Source organism: Bos grunniens, chromosome 15, assembly GCF_055505025.1.
Source record: "Bos grunniens cultivar Pamir isolate PY7600 chromosome 15, Bosgru_T2T1.0, whole genome shotgun sequence".
NCBI lineage: Eukaryota > Metazoa > Chordata > Mammalia > Artiodactyla > Bovidae > Bos > Bos grunniens.
This window is the reverse complement of record NC_141179.1, coordinates 5,974,708-5,999,135: the sequence shown is the minus strand read 5'-3', so window position 1 is coordinate 5,999,135 and position 24,428 is coordinate 5,974,708. Positions and strand designations below refer to the sequence as shown.

The 24,428-nt window shown below is 35.0% G+C and overlaps 1 protein-coding gene across 4 annotated transcripts in view; it reads right to left on the bottom strand.

Moving 5' to 3' along the window:
* Nucleotides 1-965: 965 nt before the first annotated feature.
* Nucleotides 966-24,428, bottom strand: part of DCUN1D5 (defective in cullin neddylation 1 domain containing 5) — a 28,705-nt gene continuing 5,242 nt past the window's right edge. For 2 of the 4 annotated variants that reach the window (XM_086338269.1, XM_086338270.1), the window contains 6 exons: nucleotides 21,572-21,642; nucleotides 21,068-21,159; nucleotides 6,504-6,612; nucleotides 6,311-6,415; nucleotides 3,290-3,392; nucleotides 966-1,301 (listed from right to left, as the gene is read on the bottom strand). In XM_086338269.1, coding sequence (XP_086194395.1) covers nucleotides 1,246-1,301; nucleotides 3,290-3,392; nucleotides 6,311-6,415; nucleotides 6,504-6,612; nucleotides 21,068-21,159; nucleotides 21,572-21,642 — 536 coding nt within the window. In that variant the 3' untranslated portion in view covers nucleotides 966-1,245. The remainder of the gene's footprint in view (nucleotides 1,302-3,289; nucleotides 3,393-6,310; nucleotides 6,416-6,503; nucleotides 6,613-21,067; nucleotides 21,160-21,571; nucleotides 21,643-24,428) is intronic. The other 2 variants (XM_086338272.1, XM_086338271.1) reach the window with 2 other exon arrangements.

The following is a 24,428-nucleotide window of genomic DNA, read 5'->3' as shown; positions in this document are numbered from 1 at the left end:
TAAATGTGAATACGGTTTTCATTTCACTGGGATATTGGATGGTTTAAGAGGAATGTAAAAACAGCCCTGCTGCTAGTCCAAAAAGACACCTTTTGTGTGAATTAGAAAAAAGACGGTCCTGTCTTCAGGAAACTTCACTGCCAACGGTCAGAGAATTGTGACAATTAGCAATGTAATTTGTACCAATGTAAATGGTACCCTTGAGTTGTGCACAATTACACCCAGAATTCTCCCATGAGTCCGTATTCTCGTTTTTCTAATACATATTTTAACTAAATCCACAACATCAGAGCTAAGGTTCTCAAATAACCAAAAAGAAGGGGGATTGGGATGGAGTGGTCCTCAACACAACTCCCCAAATCACGAAATGATAGTTAAAAAGATCACATATATGTCACGAACAACAACAATAATGATGATACACAGCTTCAATAATGGTCTTAATTTTCTCATAAGGCTAACTGATTTTGAGACCATTAATATATGAAACTTGCTCTAATATAATGGAATTTTAAACTGATAGAATACAGAAAACGTAAAATTCACATTAAGAGTATACATACGATGCTGATTTATACTTATTGACAATACTATTTAATGGTTAGAAAACAAAGTAACAACACAATAATCTTTCCAACTGTAAACTTTTCAGATAAAGAATATGCATAATATGTTGGCAACTTTCACAGAAAACCACAGCTAAACTTGCCCAATATCCAGAAACGTATTTTATTAGCTGCATCAGAAATTACCCAAGAAGTCAAGACCAATAAATATTCTTTCTGATTGTGCAGAGATGAATATATGAGCTATACCATGAACAGAGTACATTGCCAAATATTAAGACTGTTTAAAACCTTTAAAATTCCACAAATTTCTGGTATGACAGACTTCTAAAATTCAAGAATTAAAATTTACAAAAATAAATACCACTCTTGACACTCAACGGACATCTTCACTTTAAGGCCTTTGTCACAAATCTGAATCTTTATTGTTCTGAAATAAATGTTATAAACATAACTCAAACAAAAACTTCAATATTCAGTCTCAGAAGAGGTGTGGCTCAACGCCCATAACATGTAACAAGAAAACGTCCTTTAAAAAAAAAAGGAAAAAAAAAAAAGTACTATGAGAAGTCTTTCATATGAATGAAAATGCACCCCTTAGGTTTTTTCCCCTCTCATCTCATTAGCCTGTACACACGTCAGGATCAAAAGGTTTGCACTTTCTTCACAATACTTCTTGCTATGATGCTTGACGAACTTTATGCCACTCAACAAATTCATCAAGAAGAACAGGCCCTAGAAATAAAAGAAACAACTTTTATTAGAATTCAGTGAACTTATCTCTTAAATTATATAAAACAAACTCTATGGTGACAATAGGAAACTGACCTTTCCCTTCTTTAGGTATTTTCCTTCCAGACTCCCTCTTCTACTTAATAGGTGCTTTCTTGGCCATTTGTTTTTTTTTTTTTTTTTTTAAATAAAACATAAGGGACTTTCCACAATGGATATTTGTACAAACCACATTCTCAAGATTTAAGTGTTTCATGAACTCTCTGATAACTCGGTCAATATTAACCTCTCCCTTTTTCTAACTGCCCATGGCTTTCTGCCAATTAATTATTAAATAATATGAAAAGTGTTTTAACGTAGTATTTCTGTTACCTTACCAAGAAATGTGTAAGTGTACTGAAGGTGTGGCCATATACTGTTCCAGGTACAAGACCTACTATAGATCTGAACACAAAGCAAGTACCTAATAAATATCAACACCTGCATTAAGAACTATTGTAAAAAGATATTTTTATATTACAGGGAGTTCAAATTTACTTACTTATAGAAGTCAGATAGGCAATATTTAAACCTCACCGTTTACTGTTTGGAAATGTAGGGAAAACTCATTGCCATAAAGAAATATGCTTGCCCTATTCTTCTTACAACCCTCTGGTGAGCTCACTTTTTCTCTCGCTTTTAATGGATATTTCTCTACTGTAAGAAAAACAGGAGACTAGCATAATAATAAATGACAACTGAAAAGCAACCTAGATGTTGTCATACTGTGGACCAGCACACCAGAAAGCAAGTGCAACATAAGCCACTACGTGGTTCCAACCGAATTCCTATAGAAGAACACAGGAACAGTTCTGTCAGATTTTGTAATTTTTCAAACAAATCTAGAAGCTATATTTTTATTCAAAACCTCTCAGTTAAAACGCTGACTCAAATGCACATGAAAATACATATCTACAGGACAGACATAGTCCTTGAGCTGCCAGTTTACTGCTGTAAGGTATTATTTATAAAAATATTAAATTTTACACTATTTTGTAAATGGAAGACACAATATATACAGAAAGAAATAAAGTTATCCTTTCTTCAGCATTTTGTTTCTTCAGTGTCACAAAAGTCCATTAACCTCAGTTTACATTTGGTGGCTCAGTGGTAAAGAATCTGCCTGCCAATGCAGGAGACCCGTGTTCAATCCCTGGGTTGGGAAGATCTCCTGAAGAAGGAAATGGCAACCCACTCCAGGACTCTTGCCTGGGAAATTCCATGGACAGAGGAGTCTGGAGAGCTATAGTCCATGAGGTCGCAAAAGAGTTCAACACGACTTAGCAACCAAACAGCAATAACAATCTTTTCTATACAATGCTTTGCAACATGAAAACAACACATGCAGCCAAACTTGTGATGGGAGTGAAAAACTTACAGCTCTAGAAAATTCATCTGGCTTATCTAAAAATTCATCATTGCCTCCAACACCTATGGCATCCTGGGTTTTCCACTCAAGGGGACTGACAGATATTTTAATCATAGTTTATTGACTGTTTACTCAATAATTTCTGAAGGAAGTTACATTGACATTATTTGCCATATTGTGAATGGATATTATGATATTAAAGCTTTTGCTACTATAGCTGTTTTGCTTTCCTATTTTTAAAATCATGACTGCACTTTTCTTACATAGTAAAATGCCAGGAAAGCCAGGAATAAAGCAGAATTTTAGCTTCTAGCTGCAGAAATTATATTCTGAATTTAGCTATAGTGCTCTGCTACCAAGTAATTGAAAATATTTCATTTACCAGCACACATTTTATAATGGTGCTCAATCTAAGTTCTCTACCTTCTATACCTGCCTCCCCGCTACACTTCCCACACAATTAAAACAAGAAGGTCTGTTAGGAAGTTTAAATTCTTTATAGTAATGCTACACAAATCCACGTTCTCATTTAATAGCTTTAAGAACTATATTTTGGTAAGAAAACATTGTATTATATACTTACAAGCACCATCTTCATCATAGTTACTAAGATCGGCATGGACTGTTCTACTGAATTCTAACACATTGTACCACTGATCTTTGTTCATAACGCGATACTTTGATTGCTGCAGAAAACGATATAAACATTTGGATTACAGAACAAGCAATATCTATTAGGATTTGACTTCAATAAACATAGTTGTAACTTTGTTTTGATTTAGTCTTTCCTAAAACAGTTATTCCTCTTTTAATTATTTGTGTTTCTAAGAGAATTTTCAGGGTCATTTAGATGTTAACATCTTCAAATTTATTTTTTCCTTTTTTATTCCTGAGAAATAACACAGCATCAAGGGCACTAACAAAAAGGGTAAAACTCAATAAATTTTTACCAATGTGTATGCTGTGTAATCACCAGTGAGATCAAGCTATATAATGTTTCATATACACAGTAAACTCCCTCCTGCTGTTTCTCATTAAATTGTTTCTTTGCATAAGGTTATGCAACTTCAAATCTTTAGCCACATTTGAAGTTGGCATTTTTCAGGCTTGGGTTCAAATCTTACTTCTGTTACTTAATTGAGTGACCTTGGGAAAGTTACTCGTTGGCTAAGTAAAAATAAAACATAATTCAAAATGGTGTTATAAAGATTTAAAAAGATAATGTATGTTAAATACCCTCCACACAACAAACATTTGAAAATATTTAGTTCTCTCAGCAACTTTTACATGGGAATATTTTTACAAGGAATATTTATCTCTGTCCCCAAATTACTAATATGAGGAAGATAGGTAATATCCATCAACTAATCTGCTTTATTAGGCTAAAAGATTTAAGTGTGCATATAAGACCTTTTTATATTACTGTCTCTTATCACAAGCTTTAAACAAAACTAATCTGGGGAACTTGCTATGATAAACAATCAGCTTCATGAGAAATTATTTTCAAAGCAAAAGCATCTATATTCAAGAAATGGTAAGAAGTACACCAAAACAAAAGACAAAATTGCAAAAACAAAAAAACACTACCAAAGCAAGAAATGGAAAAAAAGGACAGTATCTTCTTAGAATCTTACCTTGAACAACAGGTATAAGAATAAAGCCTTTCTTCTAAAAGAATACTTCCTTTATAAATTCAGCATATATGTCTCAGTAATTACTATATCTAAGTACATTCTCATATTTGGGGACATAAAATATTAAACTTTCTAATGGTGGTGTTGGAGAAGACTCTTGAGAGTCCCTTAGACCACCTGACCTGCCTCTTGAGAAACCTATATGCAGGTCAGGAAGCAATAATTAGAACTGGACATGGAACAACAGACTGGTTCCAAATAGGAAAAGGAGTACATCAAGCCTGTATATTGTCACCCTGCTTATTTAACTTATACGCAGAGTACATCATGAGAAATGCTGGGCTGGAAGAAGCACAAGTCGGAATCAAGATTGCTGGGAGAAATATCAATAACCTCAGTTATGCAGATGACACCACCCTTATGGTAGAAAGTGAAGAGGAACTCAAAAGCCTCTTGATGAAAGTGCAAGTGGAGAGTGAAAACGTTGGCTTAAAGCTCAACATTCAGAAAACGAAGATCATGGCATCCGGTCCCATCACTTCATGGGAAATAGATGGGGAAACAGTGGAAACAGTGTCAGACTTTATTTTTTTGGGCTCCAAAATCATTGCAAATGGTGACTGCAGCCATGAAATTAAAAGATGCTTACTCCTTGGAAGGAAAGTTATGACCAACCTAGATAGCATATTCAAAAGCAGAGACATTACTCTGCCAACAAAGGTCCATCTAGTCAAGGCTATGGTTTTTCCAGTGGTCATGTATGGATGTGAGAGTTGGACTGTGAAGAAAGCTGAGCGCTGAAGAATGGATGCTTTTGAACTGTGGTGTTGGAGAAGACTCTTGAGAGTCCCCTGGACTGCAAGGAGATCCAACCAGTCCATTATGAAGGAGATCATTCCTGGGTGTTCTTTGGAAGGAATGATGCTAAAGCTGAAACTCCAATACTTTGGCCACCTCATGCGAAGACTGATGCTGGGAGGGATTGAGGGCAGGAGGAGAAGGGACGACAGAGGATGAGATGGCTGGATGGCATCACTGACTCAATGGACGTGAGTCTGAATGAACTCTGGGAGTTGGTGATGGACAGGGAGGCCTGGCGTGCTGCAATTCATGGGGTTGCAAAGAGTCGGACACAACTGAGCGACTGAACTGAACTGAACTCAACTCAACTGGACTGCAAGGAGCTCAAACCAGTCCATCCTAAAGGAAATCAATCCCGAATATTCATTGGAAGGATTGATGCTGAAGCTGAAGCTCCAATACTTTGGCCACCTGATGGGAAGAACCGACCCACTGAAAAAGACCCTGATGCTGGGAAAAACTGAAGGCAGGAGGAGAAGGGGACAACAGAGGACGTGATGGTTGGATGGCATCACCGACTCAATGGACATGAGTTTGAGCAAGCTCCGGGAGATGGTGAAGGACAGGGAAGCCTGGCGTGCTGCAGTCCATGGGGTCGCAAAGAGTAAGATTCAGCTGAGCAACAAACAACAAGAAGATAAAAAGTTTATTCTAATTCTTTAGATTGAGCCTAAGCTTTAATACTAAAATTGGTTCTTTTAAATTGATTTTTTCAGTCTAATATTCTGTATATAGAAAGAAACTTGATTTAGAAGCTTGAGATTTGTACACTAGCATCAATTCTCTCCTGAAAAATCCCAAGAAACTAATTTTACATTAAGGGCATTTGTGCTAAAATTGTTTTTTTGAAGATTTATCTTTGTTTTTTTTTTCCGAAGGGAGAAGAGCTGTGAGGAAAGGAATATACATGGCTTATGCACAAAATATATTAATGAACATGAACTCATGTCTAAATGAGAGCAGATAGGTATACATTTAAACAAATTTTCAACCACTTATACAGATTTTTTAAAAAGCTACAGTCTTTTTGTTTTTATTCATTCAAAGGTATGCTGTTCATTCAGCTGAAGTTTTTAAATATTATTTTAAAAATAAAAATATATACATACCTCTAGGTACTGGTAAAATACTGAAAACAGTGGCCATGTCCTCCCAAGGAGAAGAGCTAACATAGACTTAGCAGTATCAATATCAAGGCTTCTCTGATCTTTATCCTAAAACAAAAGATAAAAAAGTTTTCCTAAGTGTGGTTTCAAGATAATAAAAAAATATTAAAATTGCAAACATGGAAATTCCACCTACCCTTGCAAAATCAAAGGCATATCTGTAAATATTCTTAAACGAAGAAATATCATTCAACTGTGAGCGCAAAAAGTCAAATTTGTTCTGTAACTTTTCTGTGCAGTCACACCTTAAATTAAAAAATCAAATGTTATATAATTAAGAAAATTAAATAAAAGTATCTTTGGGGGTTAGAATGAATGCATTAAGTAAAAAAGTGAGCACATTTATGAAGTTAGTTTAGGTTTACAATCTCTGATTCACAAATTTAGAATAACTGTTGCCTTCTACCTACCAATACAATGCAAAAGGGAAAAAGGGAAAAGAAAACCTGGCAATCTATGAAACGTCACTCCAATAACTTTTCTTTAAAAAAAAAAAACACCCACAACTCAAGCATAACCTCGAATAAAATCACAAATATTTGGTAAAAAGAAACATACTAAGATATATGCTTTTACCACAAATAAAGTTAAAATGACAGAACAAATAAAATTAATCAGGCCTCTGACACAAATTCTCAGGCACCATCTTGGTGAAAGAGACTAACCATGATTGCTTTTAAAAGTTTAGCAGGTAATCCAGAGGAAATACATTATATTAGTGATTCAGTCACTACATTTTTAGTAAACAAAAAATCAAAGTATATCAGTGACAGCACCTAACTTTACATCAGGTACATATACAAAAGAATGCAAACAAGCAATAGATGTTATCTCTAAAGGTACAACTAACTAAATATAAGGAACTAAAGAGATGGGATGTTCCAAAGTATTACTGGCTTTCTGACTTTACCTGGGTTGATTTACTCCACTATTTAGCAAGAAATAAGGCAAAGCCTTTCACAATTGGCATAAACTTCCAATCTCATCTCCAGCCAGGGCCCAATATCCTTAAAATGTAACTGTGCTCTAGTTATAATTCACTTACCATTCCCAAATGCCATATCTATGCTTTAAGCACATATTATTTTATCTACTTGATATGCTGTTCCTTCTAATATTTTGTCAAAAAATCTCTCATCAGAACTCACTCACAGTTTGTCCTCTCTGAGATCATCTGACTCCCTTCAATCAAATTAGCTGTGCCATCTACTGTGACCAATAGTTTTCCACGCAAAACTGATTTCAGTACTCATGACAATACACCTAGCATTCTCAGATTTAACCAAGCCTTTCACTGTTCTGAATCAACAATGTGATGTGTAGTAACTTATCATTTTATTAATGTGTAAAATATCTGAATAAATTTCTAGTGTTGCTTAACACTTGCATTCTTAGAATAAGCCAAACTTGGTCATGTTACCTGTTTTATACACTGCTGTTCATAAATGAGACTGGCTGTAAATTTCATTCTTTCACATTTTTTTTGCTAGTCTTGTAACAAGCTTATAGCATAAGCCTCAAAAAAACAAAATGAGAAATGGTACACTTTCTTCTGTTTTCCGAAAAAAGTTTACTCAACATTGGATTCAGGATATGAACAAACTCAGCAGCTGAAAAACCACCTGGGCCTTTTTACTAAGAAAAGAAAAACCTTTAAACTACTAAATCAGCATTTTAAATGGTTATTAGACCAGTCAGATTTTTTTATGTCTTTTTGAATCAGTTTTGGTCATTTATACACTTTTCTGATTACTTATTTCACATGTAATTTTACTTAAATATGCCAATTAAAATATTTACAATATTTTCTAACATGATTATTATATATTTTTTCCTTTTTTTTGTTCTTCTTGATTACCTTGTCAGAATTTCTTAATTCTCTCAATTGTATCTTTTTTCTGTTTTACCAGGGTTGGAACACTTTTTATCTCCTTTATTTTCTTTGGGTTAATCCTTTTAAATTAGATACCAGTTCATTTGGTTTTAGACTTTTTCCCCCTCTTTAATATAATATTTAATGCTACAGACTTCTCTCTACAATTTTAGCTTCACCCAAAGCTTTGTCAGTATTAACTGGTTTGATTATTCACTTGTAAATAAGGCCTTTACAAGAGTGATTTCGGAGGAGCTATAAGGATAAAGTCTTGCTAGAATAGGTTTAAAAGAGCGAAAGAGGAGAAACTAGAGAAAAGAAGCCTAGACAATTGCTTTCAAAGAATCTGTTTCTAAAATGGAGCAGAGAAAAGAGGCAGTAGAGTACGATGGGGAAGGAAGGCAGAAAGTTCACTTTAAGAAAAAATAAGAGAAACAACTTGCTTCTAAGAAGATGAAGTGTTATTTCACGTCTCTCCTGTTAATTCAATTAAAAGCCTTACATTATATACAAAACAAACATAAAAAGACTCTGAAAGAATCTGAGAAATGATACAGTAGCCTGTTCCCTGGGTTTTCTTCTTGCCTCATCTATCCCAGCTTGGAGCTGAAGGAGTCAGCAAAACAGAAATGCCAACGAGGGCAGACAAAAAATAAACAAACACAAAAGCCTGCTCTCCCCCTCTAGCCCAAAGTAAGCAATCTGGCAAGACAGAAATTGTTAAGGGAAAAAAACAACAAACCACTCTTCTCTAGTCAAACACCAAAGAGAAAACTGGCTCAACCCCTACCAACGCCAGCAAAGCCTGAATGGGGGGAACTGAATGGTCCACCCTCACCAGGATATGGGGCGCTCTGGGGGCTCAGTTGGAGAAGGCAATGGCACCCCACTCCAGTACTCTTGCCTGGAAAATCCCATGGACAGAGGAGCCTGGTAGGCTGCAGTCCATGGGGTCGCTAGGAGTCAGACACGACTGAGCGATTTCACTTTGACTATTCACTTTCATACACTGGAGGAGGAAATGGCAACCCAGCAGCAGCAGGGGGTTCAGTGGTCAAGAGTCCTCCTGCCAACACAAGGGACTTGGATTGGATCCCTGATTTGGGAAGACCCCCTTGAGGAGGAAATGGCACCCCATTCCAGTATTCTTGCCTGGAGAATGCCATGGACAGATAGCCTGGCAGGCTAGAGTACATGGGATCACAAAAGAGTCAGACACGACTTAGGGACTAAACAACAAACAAAACACTAGGATATAAGCAGGCCGCCCTCTCAAATTCTGCAGTGTCAGCGGAAACCACAAGGGGTACTCCCATCAGGCAGTGAAAAGCAGACACTCCTCCTCCACTCTGCAAGTGTCAGAGGAGGATGTCGAGTCAAGGCTGTCAGCTTTACCCAGGAACGCGGCCGTCACTCCAGCAGTGTCAGTGGAGATCAAGCATCTGTGGAGGCTTCTCACCTCCGCTGACAGTCATGAGGACTCCTCCCCAGATGTCAAGGATGCAGAGAGGAACTTCACCTTCTATGGGCGCCTGAAACTAATGAGGCCCTCCTCTCCCGCCCAAGTGGTGTTAGAGGAAGCTAGCTAAAACAGAAGCCTCAAGTAAGATCCAGACTTTCATAACAAAATCATACTCCAATCTTCCAGGTTTCAATTAAAAAAAAAAAAATTGCCTGCCATAGCAAGAACCAAGATCTCAAACAGCAAAAGGGCAATCAATAGATGCAAACCCTGAAATGCTCAAGATGTTTAGAATCACTCAACTCAGATTTTAAAGCAGTTATAAAAATGCTCCAGTAAGCAATCAAGAAGAAATTAAAACAAATGAAAAGACAGAAACTATCAGCAAAGAAACTGAAAGTCTAAGGAAAGAAATATATAACAAAAGAACCACAATTCTTGAACTGTAAAATACAGGGCAGACTTAAGCCCTAATACATCAGTAATTACATCAAATATAAGTGTTTTAAATAAACCAATTGTAAGATTAGAGACTGAGAGAGTGGAACAACAACAACAAACACCGTAAACTATGCTGTTCAGAAGAAACTGACTTTAAATATAACAATACAGGCGGGCTGAAAGTAAAAGAATAGAAAATGATATACTGTACAAACAACTAAAAGAAATGAGAGGTGGCTAAACTAGTATCAGCTAATGCAGACTTCAGAGCAAAGAATATTACATAATGACAAAAGGTCAATCCACCAAGAAGATGGAACAATCCCAAACATGTGCACCAGATAAGAGCTGCAAAATATAAGGAGAAATAAACAAATTCACAATTACAGTTAGATTTCAATCTCTCTCTCTCAGCAATTGACAGAACAACACAGAACATCAGTAAACATGTAGAAGAATTCAATACCAACAATCAACAGGATCCAATGGACTTGGAAAGAACATTCTACTCAATGGCAACAAAATACTTCTTTTCAATCCTAAACCATAAAACAAATCTTAACAGATATAAAATAATTGAAATCACACAGAATATGTTCTTCGACCACAACGAGACCAAACTAGAAAGTAAAACTTAGAAATTAAACAGCCAACTCCTAAACAGTCCATGGGAATGGAAACCAAAAAATATACTGAACTGAATGAAAATGAAAACATATATCAAATTGTTTGAGATACAAAACAGTGCTAAGAGGGAAATTTATAGTACTAAATATAAATACAAACATTAAAGAAGAAAACAGTCTCAGTCAGCAATCTAAGCTCCTGCTTTTGAAATCTTATCTAGATTCCAAAAACAGGAGCTTAGATTACTGAAAAAGACCAGATTGAATCTATGGCAAGTAGGAAAAGTAAATAATTAAATTATCAGTATCAGGAATGAAACAAAGTATATCATTAGACCTGCAGGTATCAAAAGGATATAACTTTGATAACTTAAGAAGAAACAGACTCAGAACTTCCCTGGTGGCCCAGTGATTAGGAATTCTCTCTCCAGGACTTCCCTGGTGGCTCAGAGGTCAAGAATCCACCCGTCAATGCAGGAGACATGGGTTCGATCCCTGATCCAGGAAGACCCCACATGCGTCAGAGCCCTAAGCCAATGCGCCACAACTCGAGAGCCTGGAAGCTGCAACTACTGAGCCCACGAGCTACACGTGCACGGCTCTGCACGAGAAGCCACCACAATGAGGCCCACACACAACCAGAGAGCAGCCCCTGCTCCTCGAAACTAGAGAGAAGTCCTTGCCACAATCAAGACCCAGCACTGCCCTAAATGGATGAATGAATAAATAAATTAAAAAAAAAAAATTTTTTTTTAAAGAATTGACTTTCCAATGTAGAGGAGGCGGATTTGATCCCTGGTGAGGAAACTAAGATCCCACATGCTGCAGGGCGACTTAGCTCATGCTCTGCAACAAGAGAAGCCCCAATACAACACAACAAAGACCCAAAATAGCCAAAAACAAAAACAGGTGACATGGACCAATATTTGAGTTGTGTAACTATTGAACTATTAAATAAACTGAATTCAAAAGTTAGAAACATCTATAAAAGACATATACAGGTTCAGGTGGTTTTACTGGAGAATTTCACCATCTTTGAAGATCAGTTCTACAACCTCCTTCAAAAAATAAAGTATAAGCAAAAACTTTCCAATTTATTTTATAAAGCCAGTATTACCTTTACCCTAAAATCAAAGACAATTAAAAAAAAAATCATCACAAGGAAAAAAAATTTACAGCTATATATACTGATGGATGTTAATGACTTCTTATGGTGATAGTATTGCAGGAATCAAACCCATGTCACCTATGTCTCCTGCATTGCAGATGGATTCTTTACCCACTGAGCTACCTGGGAAGTCCTTAATTTTGTAATATATACAAATATTGAATCCTTATGCTTTACATCTGAAGCTAATATAACATTTTATGTCCATTATAACGCAATAAATAAGAAAAAGAAAATAAAGTTATAGACCAATATCCCTCATGAGGCCTTAACAAAATATTAGCAAATAGAATTAAGCAATATTTAAAATAATTATATACCATGATCAAGTGGGATTTATTCTAAGTATGCAAGACTGATTCAGTACTCACAAAAAAATTAACATAAGCACATTAATGGGCTAAAAAAAGAAAAACCACATGACTATATGATTTAATGCAGAAAGTGTATTTAAAGTATTTAATATCTATTCACCTTAAAACTCACAAAAAAACAGAAAGAGAACTTGCTCAATTTGATTTAAAAAGAAAAAAAGAAACCTACAAACAACCTACCAATAACAATACTTAATGGTGAAAAACTGTTATCTTTATCTCTAACATGGGGAACCAAAACAGGATGTCCACTATCACCACACTTATTCAACATAATAGTAGACATTCTAGCCAATGCAATATGTCAAGGAAAAGAAATAAAAGATGTACAGACCAGAAAAGAAATAAAACTGGCCCTATTTTGTGTCATAATCATATGACACAATTGTCCATGTGGAAAACCCAAAGAGCACACACACAAAAATCTTACAATAAGTGTGTTCAGCAAGTTCATAGGATACAGGACATACAAAAATTAATTCTATTTCTATATATTAATAATGAACATACAGATGCTAAAATTAAACACACAATATTTATAGTGACTGAAATAAACGAAATATTTAGGTTTAATTCTTAGAATACATGTATGTACAGGACGTCCATGTTTTACAAAGAAATGATGAAAGAAACCAAGCACCTAAGTAAATGGAGACATATCTATTTTTGGAAGAGTCAAAGAGCAAAGATGTCAATTCTTCTCAAATTCACATGCACTTTAACAAGAATCTCAGTAAGATTTTTTGTAAATATGTAAGATTATTCTAAAATTTTTGGAAAAGCAAAGAGACTGTAGTAGTGGGACATCTCTGGTGGTCCAGTGGTTAAGACTCCATTCCTAGCATAGGTTTTACTCTCTGGTCGGGGAACTAAGATTCCACACGCCACACAGTGTGACCAAGAAAGAAAACGGAGGTTGAAAGAAACTGTAGTAGCTAAAAAAAAATTCGAGAAAAGATCAATCAGTCTACCTGATTGATCTGAGTACATGGTTACTGAGTACATGGTTATAGTAATGCAGACTGTGTGGTCGTGGAAGAAGATCAACACAACAGGGAACCCAGAAGAGACCACACAAGTAAGGCCAGATGCTTTTTGATGAAGGTAAAATTCAATAGGAGAAAGAGTTTCTGCACCAATGGTAGTGGTACAAATGGACATCCACAGATAAAGAAATAAACCAAAAATCTAAGTCTCATACCTTTGATAGAAATCAATTCAAAATGCATTACTGATTTAAAAGTAAAATGTAAAAATATAAAACTTCTAGGAAAAAAAAGTAAGGAAAAATCCTCAGGATCCATGGCTAGGCAAAGAATTCTTAGACTTGACACTTAAAACACATAAGAAGGAAAAAACTAATAAACCAGACATCATCAAAATTTAAAACTTTTATTCTGTATAAAAGTCCCTGTAAGAGAATAAAAACACAAGCTACAGACACGGAGAAAACATTTTCAAGCCACATATTCAATGAAGGACTTAAATCTAGAATATAGAGAACACAGTCAAAATTCACAAAACAGACTCAAAATTAATTTTAAAAAATCAATCCACTATAGCTCTTAGCCTCTTTTCTATTTTCTGTTTTCCTCAAATATGGTAGGTCATCATTTATATCCATCTCCTTTGCAGTTAGTTCATCTACTGAGTTTTAAATCTTTTATATATTTCACTTTTAGAAATTATCTGAAATCTGATCATGAGACTATTCTTTTTTAATACACATTAATGTAGTTATTTTATACTGAAATTGTAGTAACTCAAAATACTAGCCTTAAAGAGTCTTATTTTGAAGTTTAAGATCTGTTTCCTAACTTGTTTAGTGATTTTTGATTGTTAACAATCACTGAACTTTTCTCTGAAGAAATTGAGGCTTCTGTTTAAAATGCTTTCCTGTACAGAACTGCTTCCACTAAACACATGGGAGTACTAATTACCTGAGACAAGACTAAAATGCATTTTTGGATTGTGTCTACATCCTCATGACAAAGAGCTCCTTTTTTTGACGATGCCTCTCAGCTTGCAGGATCTCAGTTCCCAACCAGCAACTGAACCCAGCCAGGACCATGAAAGTGAAAGTCTTGAGATCCTAACCAACAGGGAACTCCCCAAAAAGCACTTTTAGTTAGGAATTCTCTCTACTAGAAGCCCTTTGTCTCCAACTGCATATGTCAAACCAAGCCCAAGCAAACAAGTCATCTTTTGGATAGATTTGGCATCAATAACTAAATGTGTGAGGTTTTAACATGATTCTCAATGCAATTTGTCTACAGTTTCCAACAGGCATAAAAGGTTAACCTAGCTGACTAAGAACAGGCAGGTATCCTCAGGGTAAATGCCAGCTCCATAGAGCCCTATGGAATTACCATCTCTCATAATTTTTGGCTTCTGATTTATTTTTCTATAGTCAAGTACAAGTATGTTTTTTAAAAGATGTTTCATATTTTAACCAACATTTAGGTGTGTAATATGGGAAATGATTTGTTTGCATACTTAGGATGCCGTAACTGCCAGAAATGGAAATCAAAGTTTGGATAAGTTAATTATCTAATTTGTTTGGGGCCTACTTCCTTACATATGAATAAGTACACAAAATGTTTCAAGAAGAAATAAGAAAAATTTATTATCATTTATGAGAAATTTATTATTTACTATTTCAATAAATGGCTTCTACTAGTGCAAACATTCTTCATTCTATGAAAAAGTTTTAATGAAAGTTGAAAATGCAGTTAACTTCTACCAGAAGAATACGCAAAAGAAACAAATTCTGAGATTACATGCTATTATAATAGTGTTTGAAAACTGGGACATCTCAAAACTTCAGTATCTCCAGAGTTGTCAACTGAGAATGTTCCGAAGGTCCCAGTACTAGAAGTGACTAGTCACAGGTGCTCCCGTTCCCACCAGGACCTACCTTTAAGTAGGGGCCTAGTTTTCCACATCTTTAGAGCTTCTTCAAGCAGCTTTTCACACTTTTTTTAATGATGTGACTCACATTTTCACACAAAATCTTAACAGACTTGAGATTCCGGAGGGAAAACAAGTTAAAGGATATCTCCCTACTTTAAAAGCTTTTTTTCTCTCAATACTTCCAGAATTCAAAAATCGTCCTCATAGTATTAACATGGGGCCTGGCATATAGGCCCCAGCATTCCAAAACTGTCTGTTAAATAAAGGTATGAATATCAAAAATAAAACACAAAGTAGATGATGTATTACAAAAGGTTTCAAAATACCCATCTGGGAAAAGGTTAGTGGAAAACTATAGTTCAAACAGAATTGTTAAGCATGTAAGTAGTGACTGACAATTCTCTCTAGGAGATAATCTAAGAGATTACAGTCCTTTCCAAATATTTTACATTCCACAGTTGTGTGTGCTCAGTTGCTTGGTCATGTCTGACTCTGTGACCCTGTGGATGGTAGGTAGCCCACCAGGATCCTCTGTCCATGCAATTTCCAGGTAAGAACACTGGAATGGGTTGCCATTTTGTTCTCCAGGGAAATACACAAAGTAACAATATTACTTAGGATGAGACCTCAATAATACAGAGATAAAGAACAAAGTTTCAAGTCAAACAGAGAATTGAAATTCCAAGTTTTCCACTTCCAGCCATGTGGCTTTAGGTAAGTTAATCTTTTCCAGTCTGTTTCTCATTTTAAAACCACAAAAACAATGAGACAGCCATAAGGTTACTAATGAGGGTCATATATTAAATGTGTAACACAATTCTTAGCTTGACAGGCTGAGTTAACAGGCATCTTCACATGGGTGGCTCTCTCCAAACTATCATTCCTAATGGCTCCTCTACACCTTCAGCAGAGAAAGAATTTAATAGAACTGACAGTCAATGTTTCTTCTTAGAGAAAAGTGAAAAAAATTAGAACACAAACTTCCACATTTATCACGAACATCATAAAGACATGGCTGAACCCAGCAAAACCAGTAAACATGCCCAAGCTGTTATTAACACACAATTCTGATATTTAATCTAGCTCCAAAATAGACTCACAGGAGTTAATAATCTTGATACCTCTTAAAGTAGGAAGAATATTTCTTCTGAACTAAAAAGAAACACATACTATAAGTAGTATAGCATGGAAATTAAGAATAGTCTATTTTTGAATATCAAATAAAACTATACTTTTCAGGGAACACTGGCACAATACAATAATCATCTTCAAAGCCACTGCTGTTAGAATGAATAGAAATGGGTTTAAATTTCAACATAAAGGCTTGGGGATTAATTTCCTGAATATTGTTAAACATTCTATTAACAAGAGAGACTTTAATTTCTGCTTCATTAATGACCTTTAAAATGAGAGAAAATTTTCATTTAGGTCTAAGTGAGGTTCTCTTCCTTAATCTTCAAGTCCCAATAAGAATGCTGTGATACACTGATGCTATAATAGGAAGAATTTTATTCACAAAGTTATGGATTTAGAACATTCTCTGAATCAGGTCTATTGACCACAACAATACAAAAAATCCACCTCTGCAGGCACCTGGAAATGTGGAGAGGGGACATTCTGAAACAGTCACGGTGACTCTGCGGGAGAGCAAAGGGGAAGAACCACACCAACGACAAATGGTACTTGGGCCCCAAATGCTAAGTGAACGATAAATCATATGCCACACACAGTATAGCATACAATCTACTCTTCTACTCTCACCAAAAACAATTATATAAATGTTCCCCATTCCTCTCTAAATCCTTTAAGAAAGTAAAGTCCGTCAAGCCTTTACTCTTCAAAGTACAGAGCTCAATATAGAGACCAGAAGGTGTACAATTTGTAGGCTACTGGAAGACAGCTTAGTGTACTAGTGTTCTCATCAGATGCTATTCTTTCCCCTCTTTCTTCATGATCATAATCAGGTATATTCTTTTCAAAGATCTATGCCCACAATTTTCTCTAGCAGCATGGTAACTCATCTTTGCTCCAACAACAAACTTTCAGCTGGTACATATGAGAAAAGTCCTTTGCTCCAGTAAGTATGGCAGAATAAAATTTTCAAGTATCCTTGGAATCTTGCCGCTATAGATGCAAGGAAGAAGATCCATATGCAACATTTGTGCATTTTAACGGGGATAAGGTTCACAGTTTTCCTAAGATTTTCAAGAGTGTATGATCTTAAAACATTTTTTTTAAAAAAGGAATATCAACGCTATTGAAATCATCCCCCAAATCTTTGATAATTCCTGTGCTCAGTAACCTGGTGCCTTCTCAAGCTAAAACACATGGTTCAAACTCTCTCAACATATTAGTCAAAGTCCTGCATAATGCAGCCATATCTCAACTATCTGGAGTTTAAAACTGCTGTCAGTTTCTTTTATGTACCTTTTGATTCCAGCAAACTAGACATACGTTTTTCCTTCTCAAGGCTCTGCTCACAGTTTTCTCTTGAAACATTTTTCTATATCCTCAACCATCAAAATCCTAATCATTGTTCAAGGTCTAGTTCAAATGCCACACCTATAGCAAAGACTTGCCTGTCTACTCAGTGGTAATTCATCCCCTTAGCAGCTGTGCTTTCACAGTATCTGTTACTTTTACTCAGCATCTGTCCCATCCCACATGGATCTATGGTTTGTTTCTCAGTCGTATCCGACTCTTCAGAGACCCCGTGGACTGCAGCCCACCAGGCTCCTCTGCCATGGGGTTTCCCAGGCAAGAATATTGGAGTGGGTTGCCACTTCCTTCTCCAGGGGCCCTTCTGACCCAGGGATGGAGCGCACATCTTCTGCATTGCAGGCACATTCTTTATCGCTGAGCCACTGGAGATTTATTTATGTTTACAGTATTGTAACACTTTCCCTGCCCTGCTAGAATGTAACTAAGTAAAAGCTGTGTCCCATGCCTCACTGTGATCACCAGTAAGCGCACAGTATTTTAGACAAAATAAGGGTAAATATATATTAAATTAAATCTGACTTGAAGGGAAATTTGACTATTAATAAAAAACAATGAAAACAAAATAGAGCAAAATATCTGGAAAGGATATGGCAATCACATCCCCAAAACTTACAAAATGACCATTCTACTCCAATTATGTACAAAGTCATACCCATAAATTCTTTCACACAAAAGAAAATGACAATTCAGTTATGGAAAGTCTGTATGAATAACAGCTTTAAAATAAATAAATGTTTTCAAAAAAAGTATTCTGAAAACAGTTAAGTATTACACCATTACAGATTTTAATTAACCATGATTATGATATTCTACTATTCTTTACCATAATGTCAGAGAAGGCAATGGCACCCCACTCCAGTACTCTTGCTTGGAAAATCCCATGGACGGAGGAGCCTGTTAGGCTGTAATCCATGGGGTCGCTAAGAGTCAGACACGACTGAGCGACTTCACTTTCACTTTTCACTTTCATGCACTGGAGAAGGAAATGGCAACCCGCTCCAGTGTTCTTGCCCGGAGAATTCCAGGGACGGGGGAGCCTGGTGGGCTGCCGTCTACGGGGTCCCACAGAGTCGGACAGGACTGAAGTGACTTAGCATAGCATAACTATCAGACTGTTTCTATTCTTTGGCAGAGCTCTACTCAAGTGTTCTAAGGGTTAAAATTAATTAATTTGAAACAGCTGATAACTACATTACAGTGATTCAGGAATCATCAAATAACTATGTTCAGATTATATTAAATCCTAAAAATATAAACAACTATAAAAATAACCAAGTCTGTAAAATTTTATACTTTATAATTATATAAAACCAAGTATACTAGAAAACTATACATTTTTTAAAAAACTAAGAGCTCGGTCTCTCTTGGTTTATTTTGTAAACTATTTTATACAAGTTCCTTATAAGAATATTCAGGGGATAATAAGACTTAGCCAACTAAGAAAAGATACTTTGTATATCACATAGCAATCTAGATCATCAGAGGAAAAAAACTATTTTCCCAGTCAAGAATGCTTGCCTAATTTTAGTAACTTCAAGGCTCTACAATATAGAGCTCTAGGCAAATGGGTAGGGGATAATACATGAGTGAAACAAAAACCTCTGGGTCAATTTTAAGTGCTAAATATTGCTTTTATTATGTAAAGACTGTGAACTTCCTACTGGAAAGATTTCCTAATAATCAACATGTTCATGGGTTCATCAATTTTCCTAGCATATACCTAAAGCCATATGTAAATACTAGAAACATTTTTGTTTATATATGTTATACAGAGGCTCCTTATATAATATCAAGTTATTCAAAAGCAATTAGAAACTTTTGGTTTAAAAATATGCAAACACTTGTTAGCTGAGATATTGAAAAAAGTAGGACAAAAGCAGCAGCAGAAGAGTACAAAAAGCAACTGTAATGTCAAATAAAAGGTCTCACAATTAATGAGCTATGTGACAACCAATACAGGTTTTAATAAAACAGACTGAGCTGTATAAAATTCTTTATATTCTTTGCATACTCCTGTATAGTTTTTCTTTCTCTAAAAAATTAATTAAATGGTGGCAAACAGCTCAAAGAATTTCAGAAGCAACATTATTTTAATCTGGCATGTTATGACACCTAGATGAATGGCAGAATTTGTGGTCTTGGTTATAAACACTATGATTTTAAAAGTTGATAATGGCCTTCTATTTTATAAAGAGTGCTAACAAAGGAATGATACAATCGGAAGCGCAGTATGGTAGACTGGTAATCAGGAAATTAACATTCTAGCTCTGCTATTCTTAGTTACACAGGAACTATGTAAACTTTGGCAAAAATGTTCTTCACCTCTCTGAATTTCAGAATCATCTCACCTATAAATAATAAAAGTGAGAGTGTGTTCTCTTTTCTTTATCGCGAGTGTAGATACACACATAAAATATCTAAATGTTAATGCTGGTTTAAAAGGAGAATTAGAAAATATTAGACACTGAAAATTCAAAAATATTTAAGTTCCATATGAACAAATACACTTGAAAAAACAGGTATTCTGAAAGTTAAGGATAGGCAAACAAAGAGTAAAGAACAGTTAAGCATGTTAATTAAAAACATACAACAGGAAACTAATTAACCTCCAGTTTGGGGCTCCACAAATATTATAAATTTATGCTTGCTCTATTTTAGAATGTTGATTATTAATTACTTCCTGGATGAACATCAGGAATATGACATAAAATTACATATAATTACCAATTGAAACTAAGCACACTTTACTCTGGAAAGCCAAAATCAAATTATTTCTATAAAGAAGCAATTTTGTGAAAAAGAAGCAATTTTATAACTTATAAAAGCATTCAAAAGCAGCATACAATCTGAAAGTATACAACTATAAAATGGCTAAATGTTGCACACTTATTTATTAATGCCAAACAATATTTCTACTTTTATTCTTTAAAACTGTCATGTAACTCACTTCAAATTTCTTTTTTAAGTTAAGTATAAAACTGAAGAGAGAGGAGGCCCCAGAGCTCAGAACTGCCGAAGAACAAACTACTCCCGTAGTAGAATTCTGTATTCTGAGAAAGAAGTCCCTCATTGCTCAAACATTCCATGAGTAAATAACTTCTATCATAAAGCTCTAATTCATGCATCAGGAGAATAGGTGGGTTTTAACAGAACTGCTTAAAGATTCTTTCTTAGAAAATATGAAAAATGGAGTAACTGTTCATTTGCCAAAGACCATAATATAATTTTTTTCAATCCTACTAATTTAAGGTGAAGCCTTACTCCTGAAATTACGAAGCACAAAATATCAATTAAGATTTTCAAATAGGCCATCAAATTTGTTTTTTAAAAAAATTTCTTACTGTAATGAAGTCATCCCCTTTAACCATTCTTCCTTGGTAAAAAATCCCATGCTTTCAGCCTCCAATTTCCACGCTAAAACTAACATAATAATCTGGAAAGAACAGAACATAAAGGATAGGGGAGAAGTCAGCACAGAGATTATCATGTCTATATTTATCATGGAGAGCATTTTTTATACAACTATTTCCATCCTTCAACTATTAAAGAGTACAATCTCTGGAATTATTAACTGTAAAGAAATTTAGATGGGTCAATTTCTTAAAAGCAAAATATTCTAACAGTTTCTGAAGGTAGAATCTCTCTTACTCTATCACAAAAGACATTTATATCAAGAAAGATAATACATGCCCAAGTTAAATTCACTTAAAAAAACCTAAATGAAAATCTGCAATATTCATGAAGAAACAAAATTTTCTTATAAGATTAAACTGTTCCAATTTTTAGAAATTTATGAATATGCTATACCCCACTTGCATTCCATTCTACTTAAAAATAAAACATACATTTTCAGGTTCAACACCAATGTCTTCACAAAATTTTTCCATTCCTTCTGGCCCTACAACTTCATCAGGACCTTCAAAGACAAAAATAATTTATATATTTTATTGTTATAACTTTATATCAACATAAAACAGAAGCCACTGTGTTAAAGGAATTTATGAATACATAACATTTTTTTGTGAATAATTGACTTTGAATTTTGACATACCTTTGATAAAGTATGAATATTTGTACAGATTAAATTTTTTTTTTAACTTTGAAATCCTCTTTGAACACATTATAAAATTAAGGACATAAAAACAAACATTAATGACAATCACTAGGTTGTACAATCACTTGAATCTATCCTTAAAAATACATTTACTGAGAGCTTCCTCTGAAGAAATTTTTTGACAATGCATCAATATAAAGAAGCACAAGAAGGTTTGAGCTCCTTATTCCACTAGAACGTGCCAGTACCAACCCACAATTCAAGACAGTAAACAGAGGAGACTATCTGTTTCTTACTAAAACAGATGGTCATTCATTAACCTTCTGAAATATATCCATAAAAATTTAATACTTTTTTAAAGATAGAACAATAATGATATAAATGGCTACACTGAGATTCCAGAATGAGATATTTTCCTAGTAAAGCATGAATATTATGTAATCTTAATGTAGAAATAAATGCTTAATCCCTCAATTAGCTATGTCTATCATTAGTTCAAAAATTAAGGACATTTTTCCTATTTTTTCCCTTAGTAATACTAAACATAAGTCAGTACATCAATTCTCCTATTTTTTATGTTATCTTTTGACTTGATAAAACAAATTTGTGACAACATGGATGAACCTCAAGGGCATTTTTCTAAGTGAAACAAGTCAGAGAAAGGGAAATAACGTGAGCTCACTTGTATAAGGAATCTACCAAAAACAATCAAACTCAAATACAGAGAAGTGATTGGTGGTTGCCAGAGGCAGGGGTGGGCAAAATGAGTGAAGGTGGTTAAAAGGTACAAACTTCCAAACTTAGTAAGTCCTGAGGATGTAACATGGAGCAGGAGGAATATAGTGTTAATAATACTATTTCGTGTATTTGAAAGTAGCTAAGAGAGTAAATCCGGAGAAGGCAATGGCACCCCACTCTTGCCTGGAAAATCCCATGGACAGAGGAGCCTGGTAGGCTGCAGTCCATGGGGTCGAGAAGAGCCGGCCACGACTGAGCGACTTCACTTTCACTTTTCACTTTCATGCATTGGAGAAAGACATGGCAACCCACTCCAGTGTTCTTGCCTGGAGAATCCCAGGGACGGGGGAGCCTGGTGGGCTGCCAGCTATGGCATAGCTGGGGTCGCACAGAGTCGGACACGACTGAAGCGACTTAGCAGCAGCAGCAGCAGCAGCAAGAGAGTAAATTCTTAAAAGTTCTTATCACAAGAAAACAAAATTTGTAGCCATGCGTAGTGACAGGTGGTAATAATTTTGTGATAAAAACATATATCATTATGTTGTACACCTGAAATTAATATAATGATATACCTCAATTTAAAAGGCTAAAATAAATTTTAAAACTAGATATGATACAAATATGTTTACCACACTTGGTTTTTGAAAGAAAACACAGTCTTCAAATATTAAAGTAGCTAAGAGAAACTTGTTTCCTTTCTTAAGGACTAAAAATACTCCAGCTTATATGTCATGGACTAGACCAAGGCTGCTCAGGTGGCATTTTATATCACCATCATTAGTTCATAAGCACAACATGGGGCCAATGTACTACAGTTTTTCTCAGTAGAAAAATGTAACCACCCAGTATGGGACCAGTTAAGCTTTTATTGTCTCAGATGAGGTCCAGACTACTAAGATGATATTAACAACATGATCTGAAACCAAATGTTTTAAAAACTCTTTGGTCTAAATCAGTACTATACTTTTTTATACAGTGAAATGTTAAAAGGTTAAGGGGTGATAATCATAGGAAACTTTCACTTCCTAATATACATTTGGAGACTTTTTTTATGAAAATGTGTTAATTACGTAATTTTAAAAGCACACATACACAATTAAGGTGTTAAAAAAATAACTGAATGTGCATCCTTATATGTGGTTTGGATGGAAATAAAAACCAGATAAAAAAACTGAATGGAAGAAAAGTTTTTTTAAGTCATGATTGAAATATATTTTAACTGAATGCAGCAAGAAAGCAAACTTGCCCTCCACACTGCCATCACTAGTAATTATGAGAGAAAGCTGAAGAGTCATATCAAGAAATATCAGTTACTGTCATAAAAAATAGCCTCCCTGGAAAATGGGAGACTACTGATTAAAATTTGATAAGAATCAAGTTAAATTGTGTTATATAAAGATATATAAGATACATATAAGACCTTTTTGTAAATGTCAAGTGACTTTCACAAAACAAATAACAACAATCTAAATCTAAAACCAAGTCTATACTAATGTTCTTTTCCCCAGATCACATAACATCAATTATACTTCTTCAAACAAACTCTTCCAATAAAACTACTTCCAGGGTAAAACCTCCGGAGTAGAATTTAACTATTTCAGGCACAATATGGGTTTCTACTCAACTTAAGAAGCTATGAAAATGATTTAGTACACTCTACCAGCTGGTTACTTTACTAGGACTAAGCAATTCTATCCCTCCTTTTTTGATTCTTTATAAGACTTTAAAATGCCTTTTCACTTCCTACACCTTTCTTCAACAACAGGCCTAATATATTCCTGAATCCTTGCCAATGCAAGTATCACTCAAAATGAGAGGTCTTATGAAGGGGAAAAACTATCAGGCTTTTCACACACCACTTATGACCTACAATATCTTATTAAGAAGATTTGTAGTAAAACATTTTGTTG